Source organism: Muntiacus reevesi, chromosome 4 (assembly GCF_963930625.1).
Source record: "Muntiacus reevesi chromosome 4, mMunRee1.1, whole genome shotgun sequence".
Taxonomy (NCBI): Eukaryota; Metazoa; Chordata; class Mammalia; order Artiodactyla; family Cervidae; genus Muntiacus; species Muntiacus reevesi.
The window spans coordinates 2,784,107-2,810,962 of record NC_089252.1 but is presented as its reverse complement, the minus strand read 5'-3'; the positions used below and the strand labels follow the sequence as shown (position 1 = coordinate 2,810,962).

At 46.7% G+C, this 26,856-nt stretch overlaps 1 protein-coding gene across 6 annotated transcripts in view; it reads left to right on the top strand.

Annotated features, from left to right (window-relative positions):
* Positions 1–8,513: 8,513 nt before the first annotated feature.
* Positions 8,514–26,856, top strand: part of ZNF236 (zinc finger protein 236) — a 68,481-nt gene continuing 50,138 nt past the window's right edge. For 4 of the 6 annotated variants that reach the window (XM_065932280.1, XM_065932279.1, XM_065932278.1 and 1 more), the window contains exons 1-6: positions 8,514–8,799; positions 19,020–19,162; positions 20,315–20,479; positions 24,987–25,165; positions 25,842–25,966; positions 26,267–26,439. In XM_065932280.1, coding sequence (XP_065788352.1) covers positions 8,745–8,799; positions 19,020–19,162; positions 20,315–20,479; positions 24,987–25,165; positions 25,842–25,966; positions 26,267–26,439 — 840 coding nt within the window. In that variant the 5' untranslated portion in view covers positions 8,514–8,744. Of the gene's footprint in view, positions 8,800–9,644; positions 9,898–18,277; positions 18,564–19,019; positions 19,163–20,314; positions 20,480–24,986; positions 25,166–25,841; positions 25,967–26,266; positions 26,440–26,856 lie in introns of those variants that run through there. The other 2 variants (XM_065932281.1, XM_065932282.1) reach the window with 2 other exon arrangements.

The following is a 26,856-nucleotide window of genomic DNA, read 5'->3' as shown; positions in this document are numbered from 1 at the left end:
CCATGGGTCGAAATCGCCCATCTCTTTGAAAGGAGATGCCTAACCGAGGCTGCAGTCTATAAGTGAGCTTCCATGGATGCTGCAAGGGTTGTTTATCTTTAATCATGTGTCTACAAAAATGATTCTGTGTGATTGCTATTTTTCTTTCAGAGATTTAAATAATATAAATGAAAATGTATGCATACAACAGTTAGTATAGCAAATTATTTTAAGTGATACACCCAAGTGTTTTATTTAAATATCTCTATTTATTTCATACATATTAAATATTAGTCACTAAGTTGTGTCTGACTCTTTGCGACCCCATGGACTGTAGCCTGCTAGGCTCCTCTGTCCTTAGGATTTTCCAGACAAGAATACTGGAATGGGTTGCTGTTTCCTTCTCCGAGGGGTATTCCCAACCCAGGGATCAAACCTGTGTCCCCTTCATTGCAGGCAGATTCTTTACCATCTGAGCCATTAGGGAAGCCCGTATGTATTAAAATACATTGCAAAACACATATTGGCTAAAAAACTGGTACCCAAAATAAAGTTAAAACTCAACAAAGAAGACAAGCAACCCAATTTAAAAAAATGGGCAAAGAAGATATGCAGATGACAGATAAGTATAGGAAAACATGCTCCGAATCATACATTGCTAGAGAACTGCAAATCACAACAGCAGTGAGGAACCAGGACACACCTATTAGCGACGAGAATCTGGGAAGATGCAAGGCAACAGGAGCTCCATTCGTCGTTGGTGGGGATGCAAAACGGTGCAGCCATTTTGGAAGCTGGTTTGGCGGCTTCTCATCAAACTAAATATAGCCTTATGTGATCCAGCAAGCACACCCCTTGGTATTTACCCAAGGGAATGAAAACTTATGTCCCCACAGAAATGTGCATGGATGTTTAAAAGCAGCTTTATTCATAGTCATGAAAACTTGGAAACAAACAAGATGCACTTCAGTAGATGAATGGGTAAATAAACTGTGGTTCATCCAGACTTTGGAATGTTATTCAGCTCAGCAATAAAAAGAAATGAGCTAGCAAACTGGGAAAAAAAAAAAAAAAAAAAGACATGGAGAAATCTTTTTTTTTTTTTTTGACATGGAGAAATCTTAAATGCACATTGCTATTGATGCTTTTGAACTATGGTATTGGAGAAGACTCTTGAGAGTCCCTTGGACTGCAAGGAGATCCAACCAGTCCATCCTAAAGGAGATCAGTCCTGGGTGTTCATTGGAAGGACTGATGCTGAAGCTGAAACTCCAATACTTTGGCCACCTCATGTGAAGAGTTGACTCATTGGAAAAGACCCTGATGCTGGGAGGGATTGGGGGCAGGAGGAGAAGGGGATGACTGAGGATGAGATGGCTGGGTGGCATCACTGACTCAATGGACATGGGTTTGGATGGACTCCGGGAGTTGGTGATGGACAGGGAGGCCTGGCATGCTGCGATGCATGGGGTTGCAAAGAGTTGGACACGACTGAGCGACTGAACTGAACAGAAGCCAATCTGAAACAGGACACATACTGTATGGTTCTGACTGTGTGACATTCTGGAAAACGTGACAGACAGTAAAAGATCAGTGACTGCCAGAGATTCAATTCGGGGGTGGGGAGAGGGGTGATTACGGATAACACTGAGAAATTCAAAATAAGTGAAACTGTCCTCCGATATTATAATGATGGATTCATTACAAGCATTTGTCAAAACCCACAGAACTGTACAAAAATGGGCCGTAAAGTATGAAATTTGACTAATACTACTGTGTCAATATTGGTTCATTAATTGCAACAGGTGACACTAATGCAAGGTGTTAATAGGAAAAACGTGTATATTGGGGCAAGGGTGCATGGGAGCTCCCTGTATCAGCTGCTCAGTTCTGAAAATGTAAAACTGTAAAAAAAAAACAAAAAACAAAAACACCCCAAACCTGCTAATTAAACCCTCAGACTCGTTGCTTAATGAGTATTGGTATCATAAGCGGCCAGTATGTGCCAATCTCGGCTTCACGCTGGAGGTCGGGCCTGGATCCGAGATGGCCCGGGTCGCCGGGACGCAGTGCAGGCGGCCTCATGGGCCACCAGGTGGCGCGCCTCCTCCTCAACTCTGTCTCCCGCGTTTTCTCCATTCGGTTCTCTTCTTTCTTTCCTCTCCAAGTGTACACTGTTCTCCCCCGATGGACTGACCTGGCGACAGAGCCAGGCACGGGGAGCTCAGGCGCCCGGGGCAGCGCTTGGCAGCCTTGGGATGCTGGCGCAGGTGATGCTGAACGTGACCCGTCCCTCCCTCCCAGCAGCTCCTGCGTGATGAGTCTCTAACCCCGCCTCGCCACAGCCCCGCAGACCCAGTGGTGTGTTCACCCCTCGCCCACCCCGGTGCTGGTCCCCGGTCCCCAGTCTCAGCGGCCTTGCCTCCCCTACAAACCTCCCCACCTAGGTGGAGAACGGGTTAAAACATCTAAAATCTAGTGGGGGAGACAGCCCAGACAGTATCGAGGTGATGGGTGCAGGCAGGGTTGGGGGACACGCTGAATTTGGCAGATGGAAGGCAACTGGAGGGCCCAGAGCATGGATGGATGCCCAGGTCCCCTCACCGCGAGGCGGGTGATCCGGGCTTGGGCTGGGTGAGGTCTCCGAGGGAATTAGAATCACGATGGACAGCGTGCATTCTCCTTGGGAAAGAGGAAAAGACTGGTCCATGGAATTTTGTTAAAATGAAAACCTGAATTTCTCAAATGACAAACCAAACAGGTCACAGGATGGAAAGACATTTATCCATTAAATATTAGTGTTCAGGATACAGTTATTATAGATTTTATAGTAAATATAAACCTAATGTTTAAAATTGGCAAAAATATGGATAGCCAAATCAGTGAAGAGGAAAAACAAAAGTTCAACCTCACTGGAAATTAAAAAAAACTCAAATAAGACCCCACAGGTTGACCAAAATTAATGTCTGGTCATACCAGATGGTGATAAGGGTATTTTACACACTGCTGGTAAGAATGTAAATTATTGCAATCACAGTGGAAAATTATTTTATTTTTTTGGAAAATTATTTTAAATCTCAGTAACTTCACTCCTACAACACAGCATATTTATTTATACACATGTATAAGGGTGTTCAGAGCCATGTTATTTGTAATAACAAAAAAATATATATGCAGAGATAGCCTACATTTTACCAACAGGAGAAGAGATAAATTGTATATGGTCATATAACGGAACTGTTTACAGAAGTGAAAATGAACAATGTATGTATCTTGCCACAATATACACAAGAGAAAAAAGCTGTGGAAAGATAACACACATAGAGAGGCACAGGCATGGGGCTGGCTGTCTAGGACTCAGGGCAAACGGGGTAGGGTGCTCCTGGTCTCCCCAGTGAGGGGCGAGGTGTCACTGAGCCACCTCAGTGACGCTGGGGACTGAGTGTGCCAGTGAATCACCAGCCCACTTTCGTTTTTCTTACAGTACAGAGTACCGCTCACACCTGTGGTCACTGGCCACCCCACCCCCTGGCCCCTAGAGGTGTCCTGCTCAGGCCCCTCTCCCTGAAAAAACAGTGTTTGACGGTTTATGGCTGAAGCACAGTGCAGTCACAGAGTTAATACTGCTGGGGACCTCAGATCGTTCGGCCTTCTTGGTTGGTCTGAGACCTAGAAAGGCAAGGCGCTCTTCCTGGGCTCACGCGACCTGAGTCCTCTCGTCTTCCGTCAGCACGCTGAGGGCTCTGGGAGGAAAGCGCCGGAAGTTCTTAGGCAATCGTTCTTCCTTCTGCAGTGACGCCACCCAACTCCATCATAGCTGCTGCTCAGCAACCGCCCCCCCCATCCCCGCACCCAGAGCCGCTTCCCGTGTTATCCAAGACAGCAGCCTGCCACGCACCACTTGCTTCCCTTCGTGAGCGGTGCCTGAATGCTCTCACTCCTTCACGTCAGCGGCTTGTGCTTTCTGCAGCCATGCTCTTGGCATCAGTCTAGTTTACCAAACCCCATCCCCTCACCACATGAGCTGCAGCACACCAGTCCTGGAGTGACCCTGGGAGATGGTGAAGGACACGGAAGCCTGGCGTGCTGCAGTTCACAGGGTCACAAAGAGGTGGACATGACTTAGCGACTGAACAACAACATCCACTCACCCCAGCTTCCTGCTTGTCCTCACACTGTCTCATTCGTGTGGGCCTGTGCTCATTTTCTTGGGTTACTGAGTGTTTCGTGAGAAATTCATGAGAGGAGGCGGATTGGTGTTACTGCAGTTCTAGCTTATAGCTAGTAACCGTTTCATTTATCTACTTGTTATAACTGTTACATGGGGTTCCCCAGTGGCTCAGCAGTGAAGAATTTGCCTGCAATGCAGGGGAAGTAGGAGATGCAGCTTTGATCCCTGGGTCAGGAAGATCTCCTGGAAGAAACACAACGCACTCCAGTAATCTTGCCTGGAGAATCCCATGGACACAGATGTCTGGTGGGCTACTGTCTGTGGGGTTGCAGAGTCTAACACAACTTAGCAACTGAACAAATTATTATTTCTGTTATCATATTATTTCAATTTTCTTAGGTGCCAAACTATGTACCTAATAACCATTTATCTACTTATAATGTTATTATTATTTCTTAGGTGGCAAACTAAGTCCATTTGCTTCTGGAAGTACTCCAGGCGTTTGTTTCAGGCGGATTTCAGAGTCAAGTTCAATTTGTTGGGTAGTTTCAAAGAAAGAAAAAAAAAATGGATAAATCAAATATGGCACAATATTGACTCTTGAATCTAGGTATCAGTGTTATGTGTTCATTTGACCATTCTTTCAGCTTTTTTTGTATTCCCTAGAATTGTTTAATTGCTAAGTCATGTCTTACTCTTGTGACCCCATGGACTGTAGCCCTCCAAGCTCCTCTGTCCTTGGGATTTCCTAGGAAAGAATACTAAGGTGGGTTGCATTTCCTTTTCCAGGGGATCTTCCCGACCCAGGGATCAAACCCTGGGTTGATCTCCTGCATTGACAGGTGAATTCTTTATCAGTGAGCCACCTTGGAAACCCCAGGTGTCTGTAGGGGGAGGCCATTCTCGGGATCTTTCATGATGCTAGTCTTGTTTTCTAGCTGTGCCTATGTGGTAGTTCTGGGGAGCATATGTTTTACATCCTTGTTTTAATACCTGATACAGTTATCAACTTGAAAAGAAAAGACCAGTTCTCCATTGAACCGAGACATCCAAGTGGATGAGTCTAGAAAACCAACCTACATACAACCTACCAAGGCTGAATCATGAATAAACAGAAAATTTGGAGAAAATGACAAGTAACAAAATTCAAACAGTAATCAAAAATCTTCCACCAAAAAAAAGGGCAGGACTAGATGGTTTCACTGGTGAATTCTACCAAACATTTAAAGAAGAATTAAGACCAATCCTTCTCAAACTCATGGAAAAAACCGAAAAGCGGAACACTCCAATTCATTTTTACGAGGCCAGGATTATCCTGAAACTGAAGCCAGATAAGAACATTAAAGAAGACTATCGGCCAATACCCCTGATGAACATAGATGCAAACATTTTCAACAAAATACTAGCAAACTGGGACTTCCAGTGGCTAAGACACTATGCTCCCAATGCAGGGGGCCTGAGTTTAATCCCTGGTGAAGGAACTAGATCCCACATGTTGCAACTAAGAATCCTGAGTGCCACAACTAAGACCCAGCACGGTCAAATAAATGTTTAAAAAAAAAAAATACTAGCAAACTGATTGCAACAGCATAGTAAGAGGATCATGTAACCATGATCATGCAGAATTTATCCCTGGAAAGCAATGAAAAGCAATAAATGGGATATACCATGTTAACAGAATGAAAGGTAGAAATTGTATGTTCAATAAATGTAGAAAAAGCATTTGACAAAATTCAACACCTTTCATGGTAAAAGTTCTCAACAAATTGAGTACAGAAAGAATGTGACAAAGAGAAAGTTAAACATCATACTCTTGGTGAGATGTTCAAAGCTTTCCCACTGCGACCAGGAATAGGACAAAGGTGCCCACTCTCACCGCTTCCATTCAGCATTGAGCTAGAAAGACCCAGCCAGTGCAATTAGACACGAAAAATAACAGGCATCCGAATGAGAAGGGAAGAAGTAAGATTGTCTCCGCAGGTGATAAGATCTCAAATATGGTACGTGTAAATATACATGTGTGGTGAAAGTGGCATCCCACAGGGGGCACAGTGACAGGGATACTGCTCTCTTTTATGAATAACTAATTGTAATTCATCATCTCTACTTGCACTAAAAATCAAGAGTTTGATTTTCTATTTACCTTTTACAACTACACAAGATTTTATTAGTTCAGGTGCTTTACTTTGATTTTCTAATTTTTTTTCTATTGTCCTAATTTCCTCATCTATTTATTTTGTCCTGGTATAAAGAGCTTTAAATTCTTTTTGTAACAAGAGGGTATACATTTACAAACACATCATTACCCAAATTGATTTACAAAAGGCCAAGGATTCTTATCATCTGCCTCCAATCTATTTTCTCACCCTTCCATAGAACTCCAGTCTTAATATTCATATGGAAGAGCTGTTATATTTTGGCTAAACTTGTGTACATTTTTGCTTGGATGCAGCTAGGAGCACAGGATTAACAGATAGCAGATGTGATTTGGGTCTTGGATTTGCCTAAGGCTATGTGGCCCCAGAATTTCCCCTGCGGTGCAGTGGTAAAGAATCTGCCTGCAAATGCAGGAGACACAAGAGATGCTGGTTTGATCCTTAAGTTGGGAAGATCCCCAGGAGGAGGAAATGGCAATCCATTCTAGTATTCTCACCGGAGAAATTCCATGGACAGAGGAGCCTAAAGTCCATGGGGTGGCAAAGAGTTGGACATGACTGAGTACACACACACCAAAGTTAGCTAAAAAAGTTTATGTGGCCTTAGGCAAATTACTTAACTCCTCTGAATCTCATCTGTAAAGTAATACCTTGAAGGAATGTTGTAAAGATTACAAGTATTTTACTTAAGGCAGTAAAACATATTTTTGTTGTTTAGTGTTGCTAAGTCTTGTCTCTCTCTTGACCCTATGGACTGTAGCCCACCAGGCTTCTCTGTTCTTGGGATTTCAAAAGTAAGACTACTGGAGCAGGTTGCCATTTCCTCCTCCAGAAGATCTTCCTGACCCAGGGATAGAACACACTAAGAAGTTGAGTAACAGGAAATGTTAATAATTGCTAAATTCCATTTGCCATTTGCTTGCTAGCTGACGTTGGGAGGTTGAATACCCTGAGCCTGTTTCCTTTTACACAATTATGTCTAGTTTTTCCAGGAGTGGGATGTATAACAAAGCACCTAACAGATACAATTCTTCATTTAAGTTTTTTCCTTCTTTATCCTGTTGCCTCCACATGGAAAACCCAACCCTTTCCATCCGTTAGTATCCAACCATTTACTAAATTTTAATTGAGGGTCTTTCCTATTTATTTTTGAAATTAATTGTCCTATCCTTTTCAAGGCACTGTGGATTTTTTTTTTACTACACCTGTGTCCTTCTTGTCTTAAGGTTCCAAGTATTTTGGGTGACAGGCTGTTTTGGTATTCCCTCAAAATACCCTGCATGTAGTTGGTGGTCATTAGTTATGGCTTTGAATTAATTTTTCGGAGGATACTAAGATAATGTCAGACTACTTTCTTTCCGCTTACTTGGCCTCACTCAACACTTAGCTGTCACCTTCCTGTTAGGGTTTTGTGAAAATGTGGGCAACAACAAAAATAAAAGATCGACATATTTGGAATTGCACAATTTTAGTGGCTTACACCAAAGGAACATCAATGATTTCTGGGTATGTCTTCCTGGGCCCAAGATGGATGTTTTGGGTAAATTTAGGCTCCCAGGCTTTTTGCCCCTGTGGTTCGCACGTGGACACTTTCAAGAGCCTTCCTGAAACAACCCAGGAGATGAAGCGCTGTTTTTCTGGAACTTGAAAAGCACGGAGATCAAGCAAGAGGCACAGGCAGAAGCCCTGGCGGGCTGGTTTCTTTTACCTGTCTCCATCTGAAAAGCTCCTTCTCACCACCTCTGCCCTTTAAAAGTGCACCTTCCCTACTTTGGCTTTTCCTGCTGGCTCAGAAGATCAAGAATCAGCCTGCGATGCGGGAGACCCGGGTTCGATCCTTGGATCGAAGATTCCCTGGAGGAGGGCATGACAACCCACTCCAGTATCCTTGCCTGGGGAGTGCCATGGACACAGGAGCCTGGCGGGCTACAGTCCAGGGGGCCGCAGAGAGTCGGACACGACAGAACGACCAACATACTTTCCCCCCACTTACTTTACCGATGGCTGTACCAGCCGGGTGAGTTCGGCTGCCCAGAACCTCTGGAGACCCGCCCGCCAGGGTGTCCATCCGCCCGCGCCAAGGCCCCGCCGCCCGGCGCCCGCGGCCGCTCGCCCTCCGTCCGCCCAGGCCCGAGCGGCGGAGCGCGCATGCGCAGGGCACCGCTCCCCGCCCCTAGTGCGGCCCGCCGGGCCATGGAACCCGCCGAAGTTGGCGCGGGTCGAACTCTCCCGTCCGCTCGCTCGGGCGTCTTCCCGCCGTGAGGCCCGCGGGCGCTCGCCCGGGGCTCGGCGGCCGCCCGGGCCGCCCCGCCCGCCGCCCTCACCCGGCCGGGCGCGCGCCGCGCCTCCGCGGCCGGTCCCCGCGCGTGCGCGCTCCGCCGAGTGTATGTGTGTGAGTGTGTGTGCGGCCGAGGGGTGGGCCGCCGCCGCCGTCGACGATGCCGCGGGGCCGCCCCCCGAAGCCCAAGGAGAGCAAGGCGCGCGGCGACACCGGTAAGTGGCCTCGGCCCGGCCGGCCGCGCTGTGCCGCTCCGCGCGAATATAGTTCCCGGATGCGGCGCGGGGACGCCGGGAGCGGGCCGGGCCGGGGGCGGCAGGGCGGGCTGGGGTCGGGCCCCGGGGCCCCGGGGGGACGCCCCTCGGCGTCAGGCGCCAGCCGCCGCTGCCGCCGCCGCCGCCGCCCGACTGCCGGGCCGAAGGGCGCGGGCGGAATGATACCGGCGCGGCGCGGCCGGCCCCTCCGCCGGGCTGGGCCTACTTTCCTGGGCCGCGCGGGCGGGCGGCGGGGCCGGGGGCGAGGCGCGCGCCGCCGCCCTCCCCTCCCCCTCCCGCGTCTTCCTCGCGCGTCCCCGCCCGCCCGGCCAGGCTCCCGCGGGTCGTGGGAGCCCTTTTTGAGGAGAAAGCGCCGGCCCTGGGGCGGCTGGCGGCCCCGGCGGCGGGGGGGACCCGGTGCGGGGGCCCCCCCGCTGACACGTGGGGCCGAGGCGGCGGGGCCGGCGTCCGGGGGCGCTGCCTTCCGGGCCCGCGCTGCCCGGGGGCCCGGGCTTGAGGAGCGGGGGTACGGGGTTCTGGAAGCGCGGCCGAGCCGTGGGTCCCGGTGTGCCCGCCGCAGCCCCAGGGGCCGAGAGCAGGCCGGGCGCACCCTCAGGGCGGCGGCGGGCGCAACCCCCCGGCCGAGACCCGCGGGGCCGGCCCCCGCACAGGTGCGGGGCGGGTCCTGACCGCCCGGAGCTCGTGCGCGTGCCGGATGCAGTCTGGAAGGAGGTCTTCAGGACTTGTTCTGTGCAGTTTATTGATTCTTCTTGTTGATAACGACTTCTGCAGAAAATAAAAGTGCAGTGTCTTTCAACTGTCTACTTGGAAGAAGGTTTACGGTGGAGAAAAAAGACAGTTTGCATTGGGATAAGGCTGGGACCTCCTGTTCCAACAGTCTTTTCCGTCAAACTAGTGACATCACTCCCTGTTCACCTGGCTTTTCAAGTCCCAAACTAAAAAAAAAAAAATTATCCTATTCTCCGTGACGGCCCATGGCTCTGTAGCTTCTCCTCAGAAACGCGTTTTCAGTTGGCCTTCCTCTTTCCCCTCTTCAGGGTGAGTCCTTGCCCACTAGTTATCGCCTCGGCTTCTGTGGGAGCCTTCTGACTGGTCTCTGCTTGTCCTGTCCAGTAAACCCAGCCCCTGTCAGCCCGAGGCAGCGCTCTAAAACGTAAATGAGATGGCCACACCCGGATTCAAACTATCGGAAGGGTCTCTCACCCCTTTAACTTAAGATCCCCGCCGGGCAGGACCCTCATTGGCCCGGCCTTTGTCCAACTCTACTTTCTCTGCCCTTGCACTCAGCCCTTTGTTCGTTGACGGTGCTGGTGTGTCTCCGCACCCCTATTCTGAGCACCCAACCCTGGCTCGGTCTTTGGGTCCTGTGCTTCGGCTTCTAGGAGTAGCCTCCTCAGACCTTTCTGAAGGTTAATCCCGCCCCCATCAGCCATTCTCTACCACAGTGGTTCTGGAAGTGTGATTCACCGACCCCTGGGCGTTCCTGGAGACACTTTTAGGGGTCTGCAAGGTAGCTGTTTTCTTAGTAGTGCTAAGACTGTTGGACTTCTTCACTCGGTTATCATTTGCACTGATCATAAACAGGCCGTTGGGGGCAAAACTGCTGACTCAGCAGGAGTCAAGGTGGCCGAGGCCACCTATTGTGAATTCCACTCAGAGACAACGAGAGAATGTGGAGGCAGATGTGAGGAGCCACCTGCCTTCTATTAAACCAGACATTGAAAAGCATTTGCAAAAGTGAAAACTTCTTCCTATTGTTTTTGAAGAGTATGTTTTTCATAAAAATATTTGTTAGCATATTTTTTCAGTGAATAAGTGTTTTGAAAGTTGTTTGGCTTTGATTTCTAGTAGGGCAACTGTCAATATGTATAGCCCATATAAAGTTAGGATTTGGGGGCTCCTCATTGATATTTAAGAATGTCCTGAAACGAAAAGATCTGGGGACCATTGCACTAACAATTTACGATTTTAATGTTTTTCATGATCTGAAATTTGTTTGTTTGTTTTTTGGTGTCACACATTGTGAATTTTGTTCTAAGAAAAACCTGGAAGGTAGGTGGGGATTTTTACAGATAGAGAAATGAGGCTCAGACAGGTTAAGTGATGTGGAAGGTGTACCCAGCTGGTAAGTGTCAAGAGTTGAGTTTGAATTTACATTTGAATCCAAAGTGTGCAGTACATTGTTCTGCTGTGATCAGTATAACACCCTGCATATGGGTTAACTCATTTCTTCAACAAGTATTTTAAAGCACTTCTTGTCATAGGTGGGCACTGTGCTGAGGGCTAGGGGTACAAGGGTTAACAGAGACAAAGTCTCTGCCTTGGCTCCCAGGACAGTGTGTGTTTTCTGATGGCAGGAACACTTTATGGCAGCAGTTGACAACCACTAGAAGTCAGGCTTCCCAGGGAAAGTGATGTCAGAGCTGAAACCTCCAAAAATGACCAGGAGGAGGCCTGCTCAAAAATATTTCCTTTTTTGTTAAAATGCAATTTGATAACAGTTTTAAAAAATTGAACTAAAGCTAATTTATGATGTTGTGTTAGGTTCGTGTGTACAGCAAAGTGATTATTATACACATTATTTTTCAAATTCTTTTCCATTATAGTTTATTACAAGATACTGGGTAGAGTTCTCTGTGCTACACGGTAGGTCCTTGTGGTTTATTTTATATATAGTAGTGTGTATATGTTAATCCCAAATTCCTGATTTACTCCCCCATCCATTCCCTTTAATAGTTATAAGTTTGTTTTCAATGTGAGTCTATTTCTGTTTTGTAAATGAACTCATTTGTATCTTTTTTTTTTTAAGATTCCACATAAAAATGATATCATGTGATATTTGTCTTTTTCCAACTTACTTCACTTAGTGTAATAATCTCTTGGTCCATCCATGTTGCTGCAGATGGCATTCTTTCATTCTTTTTTATGACTGAGTAATATTCCACAAGGGCTTCCCTTATAGCTCAGTTGGTAAAGAATCTACCTGCAGTGCAGGAGATTCGGGTTTGATCCCTGGGTTGGGAAGATCCCCTGGAGAAGGAAATGGCAACCCACTCCAGTATCCTTGCCTGGAAAATCTCATGGACAGAGGTGCCTGGTGGACTGCAGTCCATGGGGTCGCAAAGAATCGGGCACGACTTAGCGAGTAACACAACACAATAATATTCCATTATACCTACATATATATATACATATATATGTACCACATCTTCTTTATCCATTCCCCTGTTAATGGCCATCTGTCTATTGTAAATAGTGCTGCAGTGAACACTGGGGTGCATATATCTTTTCAAATTAGAGTTTTCTCTGGATATACATCCAGGAGTGGGATTGGAAGATCATATGGCAACTCTGTTTTTAGTTTTTTAAGGAACCTTCATACTTTCTCTATAGTTTATAGTCCCACCAACAGTGTAAGAGGGTTCCCTTTTCTCTACACCCTCTCCAGCAATTGTAGACTTTTTGATGATGGTCATTCTGACTGGTATGAGGTGATAGCTCATTTTGGTTTTGATTTTCATTTCTCTGATCATTAGCAATATGGAACATCTCTACATGTGCCCTCTCTATGTCTTTGGAGAAATGTCTGTTTATGTCTTCTGCCCATTTTTTGATTGAGTTTTTTTGTTTTGTGTTTTTCCTATATTAAACTGTATGAGCTATTTGCATGCTTTGGAGAGTCATCCCTTGTTGGTAGCATAAAAATGTTTCTTAAAGTAATACTTAGCTTTAGGCCATAAGTGGGCTTCACTGGTGGCTCAGACAGTAAAGAATTGGCCTGCGATGTGGGAGACCTGGGTTTGATCCCTGGGTCGGGATGATCCCCTGGAGGAGGACATGGCAACCCACTCCAGGACAGAGGAGCCTAGCAGGCTACAGTCCTTGGGGTCACAGAGAGTTGGACTCGACTGAGCGACTAAGCACTGCACAGGCCATAAGTAAAGAAGTAAGCCTCATTGTCACTACATAGTCATTAAACTTTTCCCTCTTATCTCCTGAGAGTTTTATAGCTTTAGTTCCTTAAATTGAAGTCTTTGATCCATTTTAAGTTATTTTGTGTGTGGTATGGAGTAAGAGTCCGCATACATTCTTTTACATGTGGATGTCCATTTGTCCCCATAACCATTTGTTGAAGAGACTGTTCTTTCAGTGAATGGTCTTGACCCCCATTTTGAAAATCAGTTGGTGATGAGTGGTGTGGGTTTATTTCTGGACTCTTTAATTCTGTTCCATTGGTCCATATGTCTGTCTATGTGCTAGTATCTCATCTAAATTTCAAGTATACTTTAAGACTTTGTAAATACCTAGCCAGGAAAATTGTGAGTTCTTGTTATGCTGCCTCAGATCGCCTTACAAATTGCTGGTGGTATGCTTGTCATACTTAGAAAACACTATCTCTGCATGCTTTTAGGAAATAGGTGATTGTTAATCATTATTTCCTAGTGCTCATTGTTGCGTTGATTGAAAATGCTTGGCAGAGAACATTTAGCAGGTGGGGTAAAAAGGCATGAAGTGCATACATAGGTATCTGGCAGAATGGTGAAATGCAGAGATAACTGCTTTTATTGTGTTAATATCTGAAAATTGTTATTTAGGGGAACATCCAGTCTTTCTATGCAGTGACTAAGATAGAGGTCTTAGTTTTAAAGAGATTATACCTAAGTAAATATGAAGGCTACTTATTGTAGTAGGTAAGGGATAGTGTATACCAGCCCTGAATGCCTCTATCACTCTGGAACGTCACTGTGGTGCTTCAGAGCTTGGAAGGTCACAGCCATTCCAGGGATTGCAGTAGTAATGGCTGGCGGGTGTGGAGTCCTGGTTTCCTGGCCAGGGCAAGGGCTGGCAGACTTTTTCTGTAGGGCCGTATGGTAAATATTTTAGGCCTTGTGGGCGTTAAGGTCTTTACTGTAAGTCAGAATTGCTGTTGCAGCCAGAAAACTACCATGGTCATACGTAACCCATGAGCGTGGCTATGTTCTGTGAAGCTGAGTTTACCCGAAAGGCTAGACACTGGTTAGTTGACCCCAGTCTGGAAGGAAAGACAGGAATACAAAGGAAAGTTGCATGTTCTGTTACTTTACTTTGAGTAAACTTCATGTTGGAATATAACATACAGAGAAGAATGAAAATTATGTTCAGTGAATTTTCACAACATGAGCTTTCTCATATAATCAGCACCCAGCTTATATAGGTTATAATAATAATTCATATGATTATAAATGTAATTTCTTAGGTTAAGAAAAGGGATATTATAGCACTCTAGAAATCTCCATCTGATCAGTACCCCTGTAAGACTGACCACTGTCCTGGTATTGCACAACCTAGATTAGTCTTGCCCATTTATCGAACTTTTTTAGGTGAAGTCATTGGTAATATCTTCTCAGGCCTGACGTCTTTTGGTCAGTTTTCCAATTTCAGTCTTTGTCACAGTATATGAAACTCCAGCTGTTCCATATCCTCATCAGTCCTTGGTTTTGTCTGACTTTTTAATTTTAACCGTCCTCTTGGACATGCATTTCACCTTTTTGAAAGCTGTTTTTTCTTTCTCATGTTTTGTAACTTGGATCTTCACAGCAGCCCTGAGAGTGGGCCGCATGCAAACATATGGTGGTCTGGTTTGCAGAGACCCTCACTAATGGTCGGCTGCCTCGAGACTGCTCTCATGACCCCCAGTCCGGCATTCTTTGCTTTTCCATGTCCTGTACCCTGTGGCCCATGCCTTCTGTGGACGCCTCTGTTGTAGGATCCTTAGAGAGGGCGTGCACCGGGCAGGCACTGCCCATACGAACCCGGGACTCCTCTTGGGCTGAGCTCTCGCGGGTCTGCACAGCGCTCTGTGGCCTGCCTAGTGCTGGTGCAGCGCTGCCATCAGCTGTACGTTTGCGGAGATGAAAAGCAGAACGGCAGACAGATCAACCAGAGATGATTCTGTATATGTGCAGAAATTAACATTTTCCATTGTCATAGGAGCTGTTACACTCAGCAGGGCTGAATCCTCCTCAGAAAAGCTCGGTTGTATTCAGACCCTGAGCCTAGAATTCGGTATGTTAGCTGGAAGGCGAGGCTGTAGATAACTAGGGCTTTATTTTGCTATGATTTTAATGTTGTATAGTTTTGTTAAATTTGGATAATGTACATGTATGTCTGAATGTACATCTACATGAATTTAAATCCTTTCTTTAGTAGCAAAGTTTACAGGTGGGTCTGAGCTCGTGGGTCCACTTATACAATGGACCGGATTGTTTTCAGTAGTAAATACTCCAGTACCATATATTCGTGGTTGGTGAATCCATGGATTCAGAGGAACCGTGGATATAGACGGCCACCTGTAAGTTACCTGGGTTTTCACCTATTGGAGGATCTGCACCCCTGACCCTCGAGGTATTCAAGGGTCAACAATATATAAGCAGAAGAAGAGCAGTTGGTGGATACATGACAAGCTGGAAGGGTGTTAAAGCTAAGTTAGGTACGAGTGGAGGGCGTGAGTCAATGAGGCTAAAAGTGGAAATAGGCATACTGGTCCTGGGAGCCTCAAACTAATGGGAAGAGACCAAAAAGTCATTAGCTTTGGTCTCATCTCCATGTGTTTAGCAAGTATTTATAAGGCACACATTATACACCAGGCCCCGTGCAAAGATTTGGAGATGCAGTGACAAAGCAGAAAGAATCCATGGGCCCAAACGCTTCACAGAGTTTTACCTGAAAAAGCCCAAAGGAATGATGACATAGATGGGAGGAGCAGTAGAAAATTGGAGAAAAGAAAATAGAATTTTTCGTTTTATTAAAGGAAACAAGAGGGAAAGAATGGTAGAGTAGCCAAGGTGTTAGAGATTTGAAGTAGGGGTGGTGACTGTCAGACTTCACAGAGGCCTGTTGATGACGTCACAGAGCATTGTGGGGTCAGAGGCTGACGCGGTGAGGGCATGCAGTTGATGGCTAGAGAGCTAGTTCTTGGAGGAAAGTAGGGAAAGATGGAAAAAGGGAAGTAGGGCAGGTGCCTGTTGAGAGCAGAAGATAGGGAGCTCAGCTCTATTTTGGGAAAATTCTTATTCAAAACAAAATAAAATCAGGTTAAAAGTTTGGGGCAAAGTTACTTTAGAAACTGAAAATGCCTCATCAGAATTTATGGGTAGCTGAGATCTTAAATGCACAGTACCGAATAGTTTTAGTCAGGGGATGCAAGTATGAGTTAAATCCCGGGAACGCTATGAATGCAGTAGGCCTTGCTGGAATCTGGTATCACATCATAGGCATTTTGTGTAGAAGAGATCGACCTTGATCCTTCAGGTTGGGAAAGTGGACCACCTTTGCTGGCAAGGTGAGCGGACCAGCCTGATGTGCAGGCCTGTTCCAGGGAAGAGCAGCGTGTAAGCCAACTCTCTGTCCCCTTCGTCACAAGCCAGGCCTGACTCTGGGTAGTCACGGCATGGCATGATTATGGGATGACGGATAGGGTGTTGAGGAGCACGGATGCCTGTTATAGAGATGGCCGCGCTCCTGGATGGTCCCTACACTTCTGTCGCTGCAGCCGCAGGAAGCAGCGTCTTACTTAATCTGCAGAACTCTGTGACCTTCTGTTATTTGGGGCGGTGGAAAGACAGCTGTTTTCATGTGCTCTTTAGGGTCTCTGTGTACATAGAGTTAAACTGATCTTCAAACTGGTCTCCAGGTTTTTCTCAAGAAAGTGAAGTGTTCAGTTACTGATCTTCCTTGATCAGTTTTTGTTTCCTTTTGCTAGAGAGTTGGAGGAGGTGGGTGAGCAGTTGAAGAGTGGTGGGTGTGTATGTGTGAGGGGAGCATCTGGGTGCACTGCCTGGAATTCTAGAAAAGTTGTAATCAATAAGCAAAATGACATCATTTTTCAGTTTTAAATATACCTTTTTTTGTCCCTTAGGGTTTTATCTATCAATCGCAGTCAATTTAATTCTCAATTTTAGATAGCATATTAAGTGTAGTTTCAACATAGGAGCTATGAAAACTGTTTTACTCTGTGTCCTGAAATAGCATTTTAGTTTTGCATTTTAGAAATTAAGTTGAGGGGCTTTTTAAATACCATTTTCAGTGTTTAGGTTAAAAGACTTGGCTCCTGAGTTCTTACAACATGTTTGTCAACACGTATTTCACTCATGCCTTCAGTGTTTCTTTCCATAACAGACTTTTCCAAAGGAAACAGCATATTAATGTGGTCCCAGCAATCATTTTATTTGGACCTGAGGAGTTATAGAACATTTTGTTATTAGTTTAGTGTAGAGATTTTGAGTGTATGGGCTTTGGAAAGGATGTGGATAGAGTTAAGAATAAATAGAAGTTATGAATATCTTTCCCTTAGTCAATCCATTTTGCTTATGAATGAAGTTACAGTCTCTTGAATTAACATTAGGATTTCTTGAAGCTGGAATTTGCTTTACTTGAGGATCTGCCAGGAGAATTTTTGAAGCTGTTGTCCACCTTCTCTGTCCCCTTCTGCTCTGTCTCCAGCATTGATTCACCCCACCTCCCATTCATGGGAGTTTCATGGCTCTTGCTTTCAGGCGGATTTTGCTGTTTCCCCCGGGGACTGTTGGCCAAGGCAGGAGCTCCAGGCTGTCTGCTCAGATAGGGACATAAAAGTCTAGAGAAAATACTCGAGTGCTGTGTTCACCACATAGGAGACTTTCCTGAGCTTCTTTGAATCTTAAAATTAACCCATTGCCCTACCTCCAAATTTCTGAATTCTACTATTTGAGGTCAATTTGGATATAGAGAGTTATATGTGCCATATTTCTGTCTCTGTATAGTTAATATGCATTATGTATTTGTGCCCAAATTATAAGACTTAGAGTACTTACTCTCAAGATTTGAAGAGATTTAGGACATCTTTTGGAGAAGGAAATGGCCACCCACTCCAGTATTCTTGCCTGGAGAATCCCAGGGACTGGTGGGCTGCCGTCTGCAGGGTCGCACATGACTGAAGCGACTTAACAGCAGCAGCAGAACATCTTTATTTCATGACATTCTTGGTAAATTTTTGTGATTGTTGCATGTTTATTCTTATTTGGCCTGCAATGCAGGAGACCCGGGTTTGATCCCTGGGTTGGGAAATTCCCCTGGAGAAGGGAATGGCTAAGGAGATCCAACCAGTTCATCTTAAAGGAGATCAGTCCTGGGTGTTCATTGGAAGGACTGATGCTGAAGCTTAAACTCCAGTACTTTGGCCACCTCATGCGAAGAGTTGACTCATTGGAAAAGACCCTGATGCTAGGAGGGATTGGGGGCAGGAGGAGAAGGGGACGACAGAGGATGAGATGGCTGGATGGCATCACCAACTCGATGGACATGAGTTTGAGTAAACTCTAGGAGTTGGTGATGGACAGGGAGGCCTGGCATGCTGCGATTCATGGGGTCGCAAAGAGTTGGACACGACTCAGCGACTGAACTGAACTGAACTGAACCCATTCCACTATTCTTGCCTGGGAAATCCCATGGACAGAGGAGCCTAATGGACTATAGTCCACGGGGTTGCAAAGGGTTGGACAAGACTGAGGGACTAAACACTTTAAATTTATAGCTATTAACCTAAATGGGTTTATAGAAAACATGCAGTAGAGCCTGAGGGTTGTCTGTAGCACTGCAATCCTTTAAAACCTCATGAACTACAGCTGTGAAAGAGAACAGAAGCTTTTACCTCTTGACTTCATCTTGCTTTGCAGCAGCTTTCAGAGGTAGATTGAATTAGTGAATTAGCTTTTATATTTCTACTAGCATTTTGTTTACTGAGTGATTTAAGAAACTGGATTATTGATGAACTCTCACAGTGACTAAGTGGAGAAGTGCCTCCTGATTTGTTGTGACTTAGAAACAGTATTGAACTGGCAGGCAAGGTTAAGAAATGTGATGGCTTTTGTATGTTGCTGAGTGGGTATCAAGCCTCAGGAGTTTAGTTTCAGGTTTCTAAAAACCCTGGGCATAGTCATCTCTGTCTCAGTCATCACAGCATGTCTCATTTCTAATGTAAAAACATGTCCATTTAAGAAATTTAAGGTATCATTAATTTCATCTGAAATTTCTCATAAATCTGACATAATTTGGTTTTGTAACAGTAACAGGATAATTTAGTTTCATTTATGTGCTGAGAATAACAACTGGTATTTATTGTTTATACTTATGCAATTTTATAGATGGAGTTTTAACATTGAATGCGGAGAACACTAATTATGACTATCAAGTTCCAAACTTCCATAAATGTGAAATCTGTCTGCTATCTTTTCCAAAAGAGTCCCAGTTTCAACGCCACATGCGGGATCACGAGCGAAATGACAAGGTATGTATTTATAAGAAGGATGTCGGAAATGTGAGCGTTGAAACTGGAGGAACTGTCAAATCAGCATTCTTTCTTATTCCTACATTGCTTATTATGTAAATGAAGATTTTGATGTTTTGTTTTTAGCTGTAGTATTTCTAGCCATGGTTAGGTGATGAGAGAAAGTGAGAGCTTGTCTAGTGAATCTAATGAAATTATTTGTGAGTGGACAGAGAAATAATCTTAAAATATGACTTTCTTTCAATTTCCCACGTCTCGATGTGTTTTTCTCTGGCAGGCAGTGTTACCCCCCAGTGGTCTTGCATCTTAAGGAATTTGAGGTATTTTAGATCATGTTTCCGCGGGCAGCATCCCTCTGGTACACAGGGGTTGAACTCTAGTGCCTCTGGTGGGATGTGTCAGGGTAGTTGGAACTTGGCAGCTGAGCCCCGTGAAGAGAGTGAGCGCCGAGCCCTCTGGGCTAGCGCAGCGTGAGCCAGTGAGTCTTCTGGGATGGGACTCTCGCCTGGGCGCTCTTTTCTGGAGGGCGGGTGTGAGCAACTCCAGCCTCACTCTGGGCACGAGTGATGATGTTGTAGCTGTGACCACATGTTGCTAACACCAGAACCCACTGGGCGTTAACCTCCCAGGTGGAAAATCTGAAAATCCTGACCCATTAGGGTGTTTATTTCCAAGAGAAATACCAGGGATTTTCTTTGTACAAGTAAATGGCAGGACACCTTCCGTTTGGGGAATTTTAGGTGGGGCTAGGCAGCCCTGTGACAATCCAGTGAGAGTTTTATGGTTACTTTGTTGGAAGTGATTTTGTTTACAGCAATGGAGTTGTCATAAAAAGAAGGGGAAAGCCCCACCCAATAAGTTGAAGTCTCTCACTTTTGCTTTCATAGAGGTTTCATTCTGTTAGATTTATATGCAGCATTTCTCATTAGAAATAATTTTCTATGCAAATGTGATGTCTCTGTATACTGCTTTGAGAAATTCTGTAAGGAGCTTTCCTGTGTCCATTTTGGATTTATTGACTTCAGGTCCAGAAGGACTTCAGAAGTTGCTTCTAAAGCTTATCTGTGGATTGTGGTGCTTGCTAATGTTTGAATGACGTTTATTGTGGAAAGATTGTGTTTCAGTAGCTTTTCGACTTTTCTCTCCACCTAGCCACATCGATGCGACCAGTGCCCCCAAACCTTTAATGTTGAGTTCAACCTGACCCTTCACAAATGTACCCACAATGGGGAGGATCCTACTTGTCCCGTGTGTAACAAGAAATTCTCCAGAGTGGCTAGTCTCAAAGCACATGTTATGCTGCATGAAAAGGAAGAGGTAATTATTTCGGCCTATACTTTGTTCGCTGATTTTTAAAATGCATCTCATCTTGGGTCAGGAGGCTTTTAGTTAGAAAAAGTCTTTTGTATAGGTGTCATGGAGCCCATTATCCTGAAACTCGCCTCAGCCAGTCTCCAGGTCCCTGGGAAAGCATCTGTTTTTGGGTCGTGTCAGCAGCTTAGGGCAAGACTTTTTATTTAATGTGTGGTGTATTCGGAGGATCAAAGTTCGTCCACAGTGGCTGGCGGAGGTGACCCCTGTTTTCTCCTTAACAGAAGTTAGCTTCTGTAGAATTCTGAGTGAATAAAGGTAAACTTTCTGCCTCTGAAGATGGTAGAGTCTCCTTGCCTGGCTCCTGCATCCCCCGACACATGGGCATTTGGGAGAAGAGAGGAAATTCATGAAGACACAAAGCAGTTTATGCCCCCTAGTAATAGTCTGAAAGGGGACAGTCTTGAGATGGAGTTGAGGGCACGCTGCCCAGAGAGGCCTGCCTGCTGCTGGGTGGGTGCACGTGAAGTGTAAAATATCACCCCTCACTGTTACTGTAGACAGTCGGGAACATGCAAATGTAGCACAGAGAAAATAGCAGTCACCTCTAATTTGGCTACCCAGGGGTGATTACAGGTAACTATTTGGTGTGATTTTCTCCTGAGACAGAAAAACATACAACATTTAATTGCACGTGTAAAATCTGCATCCTGAAAACTGAGTTTGTACATCATGTATAGGTTTGTGTCCTCTTTTTACGTCTTTAATTTTTTTGTATAAAATAATTTCTTTTTATCTTTTAAATTCTTATTATATAAGTAATACATTTTCATTTTGGAAAAAGTTAGAAACTGATTAACAAAAGTAAAAGAACCAATAGTCACACCAGCGGGAGAGAATGCATATACAGCGTGGGTAGACCCTTTAGCAGCGTGGGTAGAACTTTTAAGTAAACACATCCGACAGGACTGGGTGGTTCCAGGACCAAGGATGGGGAACCGTGGACATGGAGGGCCCGCTGTAAAGTTATGCTCAGATTTTCACCTGTGGGGTCAATGGCCCTAGCCTTCCATGCTTTTCAAGGGTCAGTTGTGCTGTTTCTGGTTTTTTTTTTTGGGGGGGGGGTGTACATCTACTTCCATAATAGTTTGTTTAAGAATAGTGTTTTTAGTGCAAATATAGTTATATACTATTATGTCATCTGCTCTGTTCCTTTCGTATTTGTGAATGCCTCTTTCCCTTGTTCACTGAATCAACCATGAGCGTTTCCCCCACATCGCTATTCTAAACCACTTTACTAAAGTCTTCAGCACCTGTAGAGAGTCATGATATTTCTTAAATTTTAACATTTAAGTTGTTTGTTCTCCTTCAGTACTATAAATGATGCAGATAACGCATGTGTCTTTCATCGTTTCACTGAAATAGACTCCTGCAATTGGATTTACTGAATTAACAAGGCTTCTTCAGGCTCTTTGTAGAGTGCCACCTTGTATTCTAGAAAGCGTGTGCCCCTCTGTACCTTCTGCAGACTGTAGGCCTGGCTTCAATCTGGACAGCTGTAGCACTGTCCAGAAATGGCCAATGTGTTGTTTTTAAAAGGCAGAAAGTGTTTAATACGGTATTTTAAAATATCTGGGAGTCAGTTCACATAGTGAGACTCAAACAGTAGAGAAAGGGGTAGAGAGTTAAGTCCCCTTCGCCCCAGACCTCAGTTCTCCCGGGAGCAGCTTGTCTGGGGGCGGCAGTGCGCGCACAGATATGTGCGCCCCACCAAGGCCGTCGAGTGCTGGCGTTCTGTGCTGTCCTCTTCAGCTCACTGAGTCTCGGGTACTGTTTCGGGCCTGCGGTGCTATGTGGCATCCGCTGCCCTGACCCGTGGGGCTGCCCTTGGGCTGGGCGTGGCCAGCGCAGCCTCGTGTTGCTCTGTGAGGGGCTGGGGGGCTGCGGGAAGCCTGCCCTGGGGACCCGGGGCTGAGCTGACCAGGGGCGCGCGTGGGCGCGCGCACACACACATACACGGGGATCGTGTGAATGGAATGCTGGGATCACTGCTGCGAACTGCTGTGCGTGTGTTCGGTGGGAGGGGAGTGTGGGATGTGTCCGCAGCGCCCGTGAACTGGGTGGCGGTCCGCATTGAGGTTCGGTTTGGGGACACCTGTGTGATGGGAGGGGGGAGTCGGGTGTCGGCGGAGGGCTGCAGTGCTGTGACGTGCTCGAGGCCGGCAGCCGTGCGGGGAAGCCTGGCGGCGGGGGCCCTGTGTGCATCCGCGGCACAGGGCGCCTGCCGGCCCTGCAGTGAGCCGGGGAAACCATGCCCAGGGTTGGGGGGGGGTTGCTGTGCTGGGCTCGGGAGGGCGGGGTCTGCGGGGGAGGCTGGGGCGTCTCCCGAACACTGAGCAGCACCTTGAGGCAGATTCCTGTGGGCAGGGCAGAGGGCTCCTGAGACAGCCTGGGAGGGGTGCCCGGGGGGCGCGAAAGAAGGGCCACGGTGGCCCCCGGGAGGGGGCAGAAAGGGCAGGTGTTACAGGCAAGGAGCTTGAAGGTGGTTGCTGTTTATCGTGTCACATACTCTGACTTTAAAAATTTCATCTTAAACCAGATGGGGACTGATAAGAAAGGCACACGTTTCCTTGACGGTCTGCTGGCCACTCAGCAGTCACTGACATCACCCAGGACCACCTGCCTCTTCGGGAGGCATGAGCAGGAGCTCCGGCCGCAGGAAACGCAGTGCAGTGGACAGGCCGCCTGCTGCCCTCCAGGCCTCACGCTGCCACCGGGATGTGCCCGGGACCCAGGCTGCTGGGGCCCAGAGGGATGGGAGGCGCATCCATGCCTCTTGGGGTTGGCAGGTGTGACGTTGTGGCAGCTACAAAACCTCCCGTCCAATAGCCCATGTCAGTTGTGGTTCAGCGTGTACTCCATCCTGCTTTCACCACGTGAACTAATTGTACACAAGCCAGGGTTTACTCAGAAAGTTCAGACAAGTTTCAGAGGAATATCCATGTAGATACCTCCTGAAATGTACTCACCTGCTCATTTGGTTAAAAAAAAACAAAAGTACGCAAAAAAGAGGGTGGATCTGAGCCAGAGCAAATAAACAGGGCTGGGAATGGGGGATAAAAGTCATGGTTTGCGTCATAACTGTAAGTTGTCAGGGCAGGGTGAATGTTTTGCCTGCAGAGTCAGGGTACACGTGGCCCTACCGCTGCATTCAAGGTGGGCAGCAAGTTTTGTTGTGAGGTGTTTTTAAAAAATTTTTGACAGTTCCAAGAAAGAAATTTCTTTATTATCAGCAAGACACTACCAAAACAGCAGTTTGTTATTTCCTTACATTTTTAAATACTAACACTAACTTAAAGTTGTTTAAGTTGAAGTCATTGGATTACTCCAAGTATCCTATTCAACTTCATCCATTCCGCGAAGGATGCGCTGACTAGCGTCAGTGAGCGGCCTCATTCAGTGAGGTTTCTGTGCATTCACGAGACCATCAGGTGCAGTAATTAGAAGAAAGTCTGGTGGGAAGAGATAGCTTTGTGTTCTTTGTTTAGAACTAGCAGTTTAGGCTCACTGACAGGTTATGCTCGTTCTTTTCCACATAGTACTATGGGACGCCTCACTTTGTACCGTGTCGGCAGTTCATTACTGAGCACTGCCTCTGTGTACTGAGCTGTCCAGCATCTTACGTGTATCTCTGGACTTAACTGTGGCAGCCCCTTGAGTGAGGGCAGGTGTTGCTGTCACCACTGTTTCACACCCCTTGGGCGGTCAGTACACTCAGGTGCACATGGCTAGTGATTCGGAGCCTTAACGTGAACCAAGGCCCAGCTTTGGAACATTGGACCTGCGCTGTCCTAACCGAGACACGAGTAATTTAAAATTTACCGTGGCTGTATTTTCAGAAGTCAAAACAAAACAGATGAAATAAATTTTATTTTATTTATGAAAATATATCCAAAATGTTGTAAGTCTCACATTAAAAGTTACTGTGCTGTTTTACACCTTGCCTTCTTTTCAGTAAGGCTTTGAAATCCTGTGTGTATCTTATGTTAGCCCCACAGGTGCTCAGCCAGGCACATCTGTACGGAATCGCTGACTGTCCTATAATCGACCTTCCACATAAACCAGACGGAGAGAATGATAGGTGTTTCCATTTAAGAACTTACCAGCTGTCAGCTTGTTTTAAGGAAGTTTATTAAATTCTTTCCTGACCTTTTTGTGGCATCCAAGTCCTGCTTCAGAGTTTTCACAGCGTAGATGGACAAAGTGTTGTTACCCAGCAATCAGTTTGAAGCAGCTCACTTTGCTCAAAAGCTGTAGTGTTCTCTCATCATTTTCCCTGTGTTTCTGTCAACAAAGAAGTGTTTTCTTGTATCCTCATGTTTGGATCCCGCAGTGTATCTTTTGAGAGGCAAGGCAGTGTTTGTTCCCCAGGAGGGCGCACTCCGTGCGTCAGCGGTTTAAGCAGCCATGCTCCGGCGCGTCCGCGTGCTCACGGGTGGCCTCTCCTCCTTAGAACCTCATCTGCTCCGAGTGTGGGGATGAGTTCACCCTGCAGAGCCAGCTGGCCATCCACATGGAGGAGCACCGCCAGGAGCTGGCTGGGAGCCGCAGTCACACCTGCAAGGCCTGCAGGAAGGAGTTCGAGACGTCCTCACAGCTCAAGGAGCATATGAAGACACATTACAAGATCAGGTGGGGAGCCTTTCCCAGCTAAAGAAGATTACACCATGTGTGAAAAATTGGCACGCTGCTTTAGGAACAGGAGCAGGGCGACTCGGGAGTGTGGTACTGGGATGGCTTTTATAACCTGTGTTCCGTGTCGTGTCTGCAGTAAGGCAGATAAGGTAAAAAATGAAACCTCAGACTGAGGGTAGAAGTTTTTAGCTGTATTACAATAACAGCTGTAGAACAAGGTATTGGCAGTACACTTTTAATGGGCAGGTAAGAAGGTGTGTAGAGTGAACTCACAGGGCCAGAGTAGCATCCTTTTTAGTGAGTTGGTTTATTTGTACTAACTGGAGCTTGCACGTATTCAACACTGCTTCGTGTGTCTGCAAACAGATAATTAAAACTTCATTTAATCATTAACAGACCACCCTTCAGGCCAGGATACTGCTGTGGTCTCCGTTTTGCAGATGAGAAAGCCTAGGCTGGAGGTTCCTGCCCAGCCTTCAGGATGCGGCGAGGCTGCTTGTGGGGGCTGGAGCAGGGAGAGCCAGGGCGCAGGGCGGCAGCTGCGGACCGGGGAGGCGGGAGCCTCCTCGCTCCTGTGTGTGCGGTTGATCTCTCCTTAAAGCTCTCTCTGGTTTTGAAGCAGTGGGGACACAGGGACCCCCACTTACCGCGTGCTTTCCCTCCGGGATCCCAGGGTGGCCGGCACCAGGTCGTACAACAGGAACATCGACAGGAGCAGCTTCACATACTCCTGCCCGCACTGCGGAAAGACGTTCCAGAAGCCAAGCCAGCTGACGCGGCATGTCCGGATACACACAGGTGTGGGGCGCACTGGCTCCTGGAGGACCCCTGACGGGGCCTCGGGGCCAGACTATGCCCTGGAACCGGCCGGCCTGGACCGGGGTCTCGGCTTTCCCACTGCTTGCTGGGGCCCGCGGTGCTCCTTTGCGATGTTGAGGAGTCAGTGGGAGTGTGGGTCTGTGGCCACAGGGAGGCGTTCTGCCTGGAGGGACCAGATGTGCAGTCTTGAGTTTGGGTAACTTAAGAAGTGTTTCTCTTAACCCATCAGGTGCTCACACAGTGCAGAATCTTATTTTGATCATCTTTCTCTCTCTCCAGGTGAAAGGCCATTTAAGTGCAGCGAATGTGGAAAAGCTTTTAACCAGAAGGGAGCGCTGCAGACTCACATGATTAAGCATACGGGTGAGAAGCCCCACGCCTGTGCCTTCTGTCCCGCCGCCTTTTCTCAGAAAGGGAACCTCCAGTCCCATGTGCAGAGGGTTCACTCCGAGGTGAGCATGTCCCCGGGGTGTAGGCGTGTGGCGGGCGGGCGGGCTGGGGTGGAGCGAGGAGGTCCTCACAGGGGTGCAGACGTCACAGGCTGCACAGGTGCCCCCGGAGTGAAGGGTGAGCCACTTGCTAAATGTAGATGAAGGGTTTGTGCGGAACAAACCCTGTTTAAAAAAGTACGTGTGTGCAGTGCAGGCTCAGTCATGTCCGACTTTTTGCAACCCCCATGGACTGGCCCGCCAGGCTCCTCACATGGTATTCTCCAGGCAAGAGTACTGGAGTGGGTTGCCATGCCCTCCTCCAGGGGATTTTCCCTATCCAAGGATTGAACCCACTTCTCCTGCATTGCAGGTAGATTCTTTACCACTGAGCCACCTAAGAAGCTCCCCCAAATATATATATATGTATATATATGTACA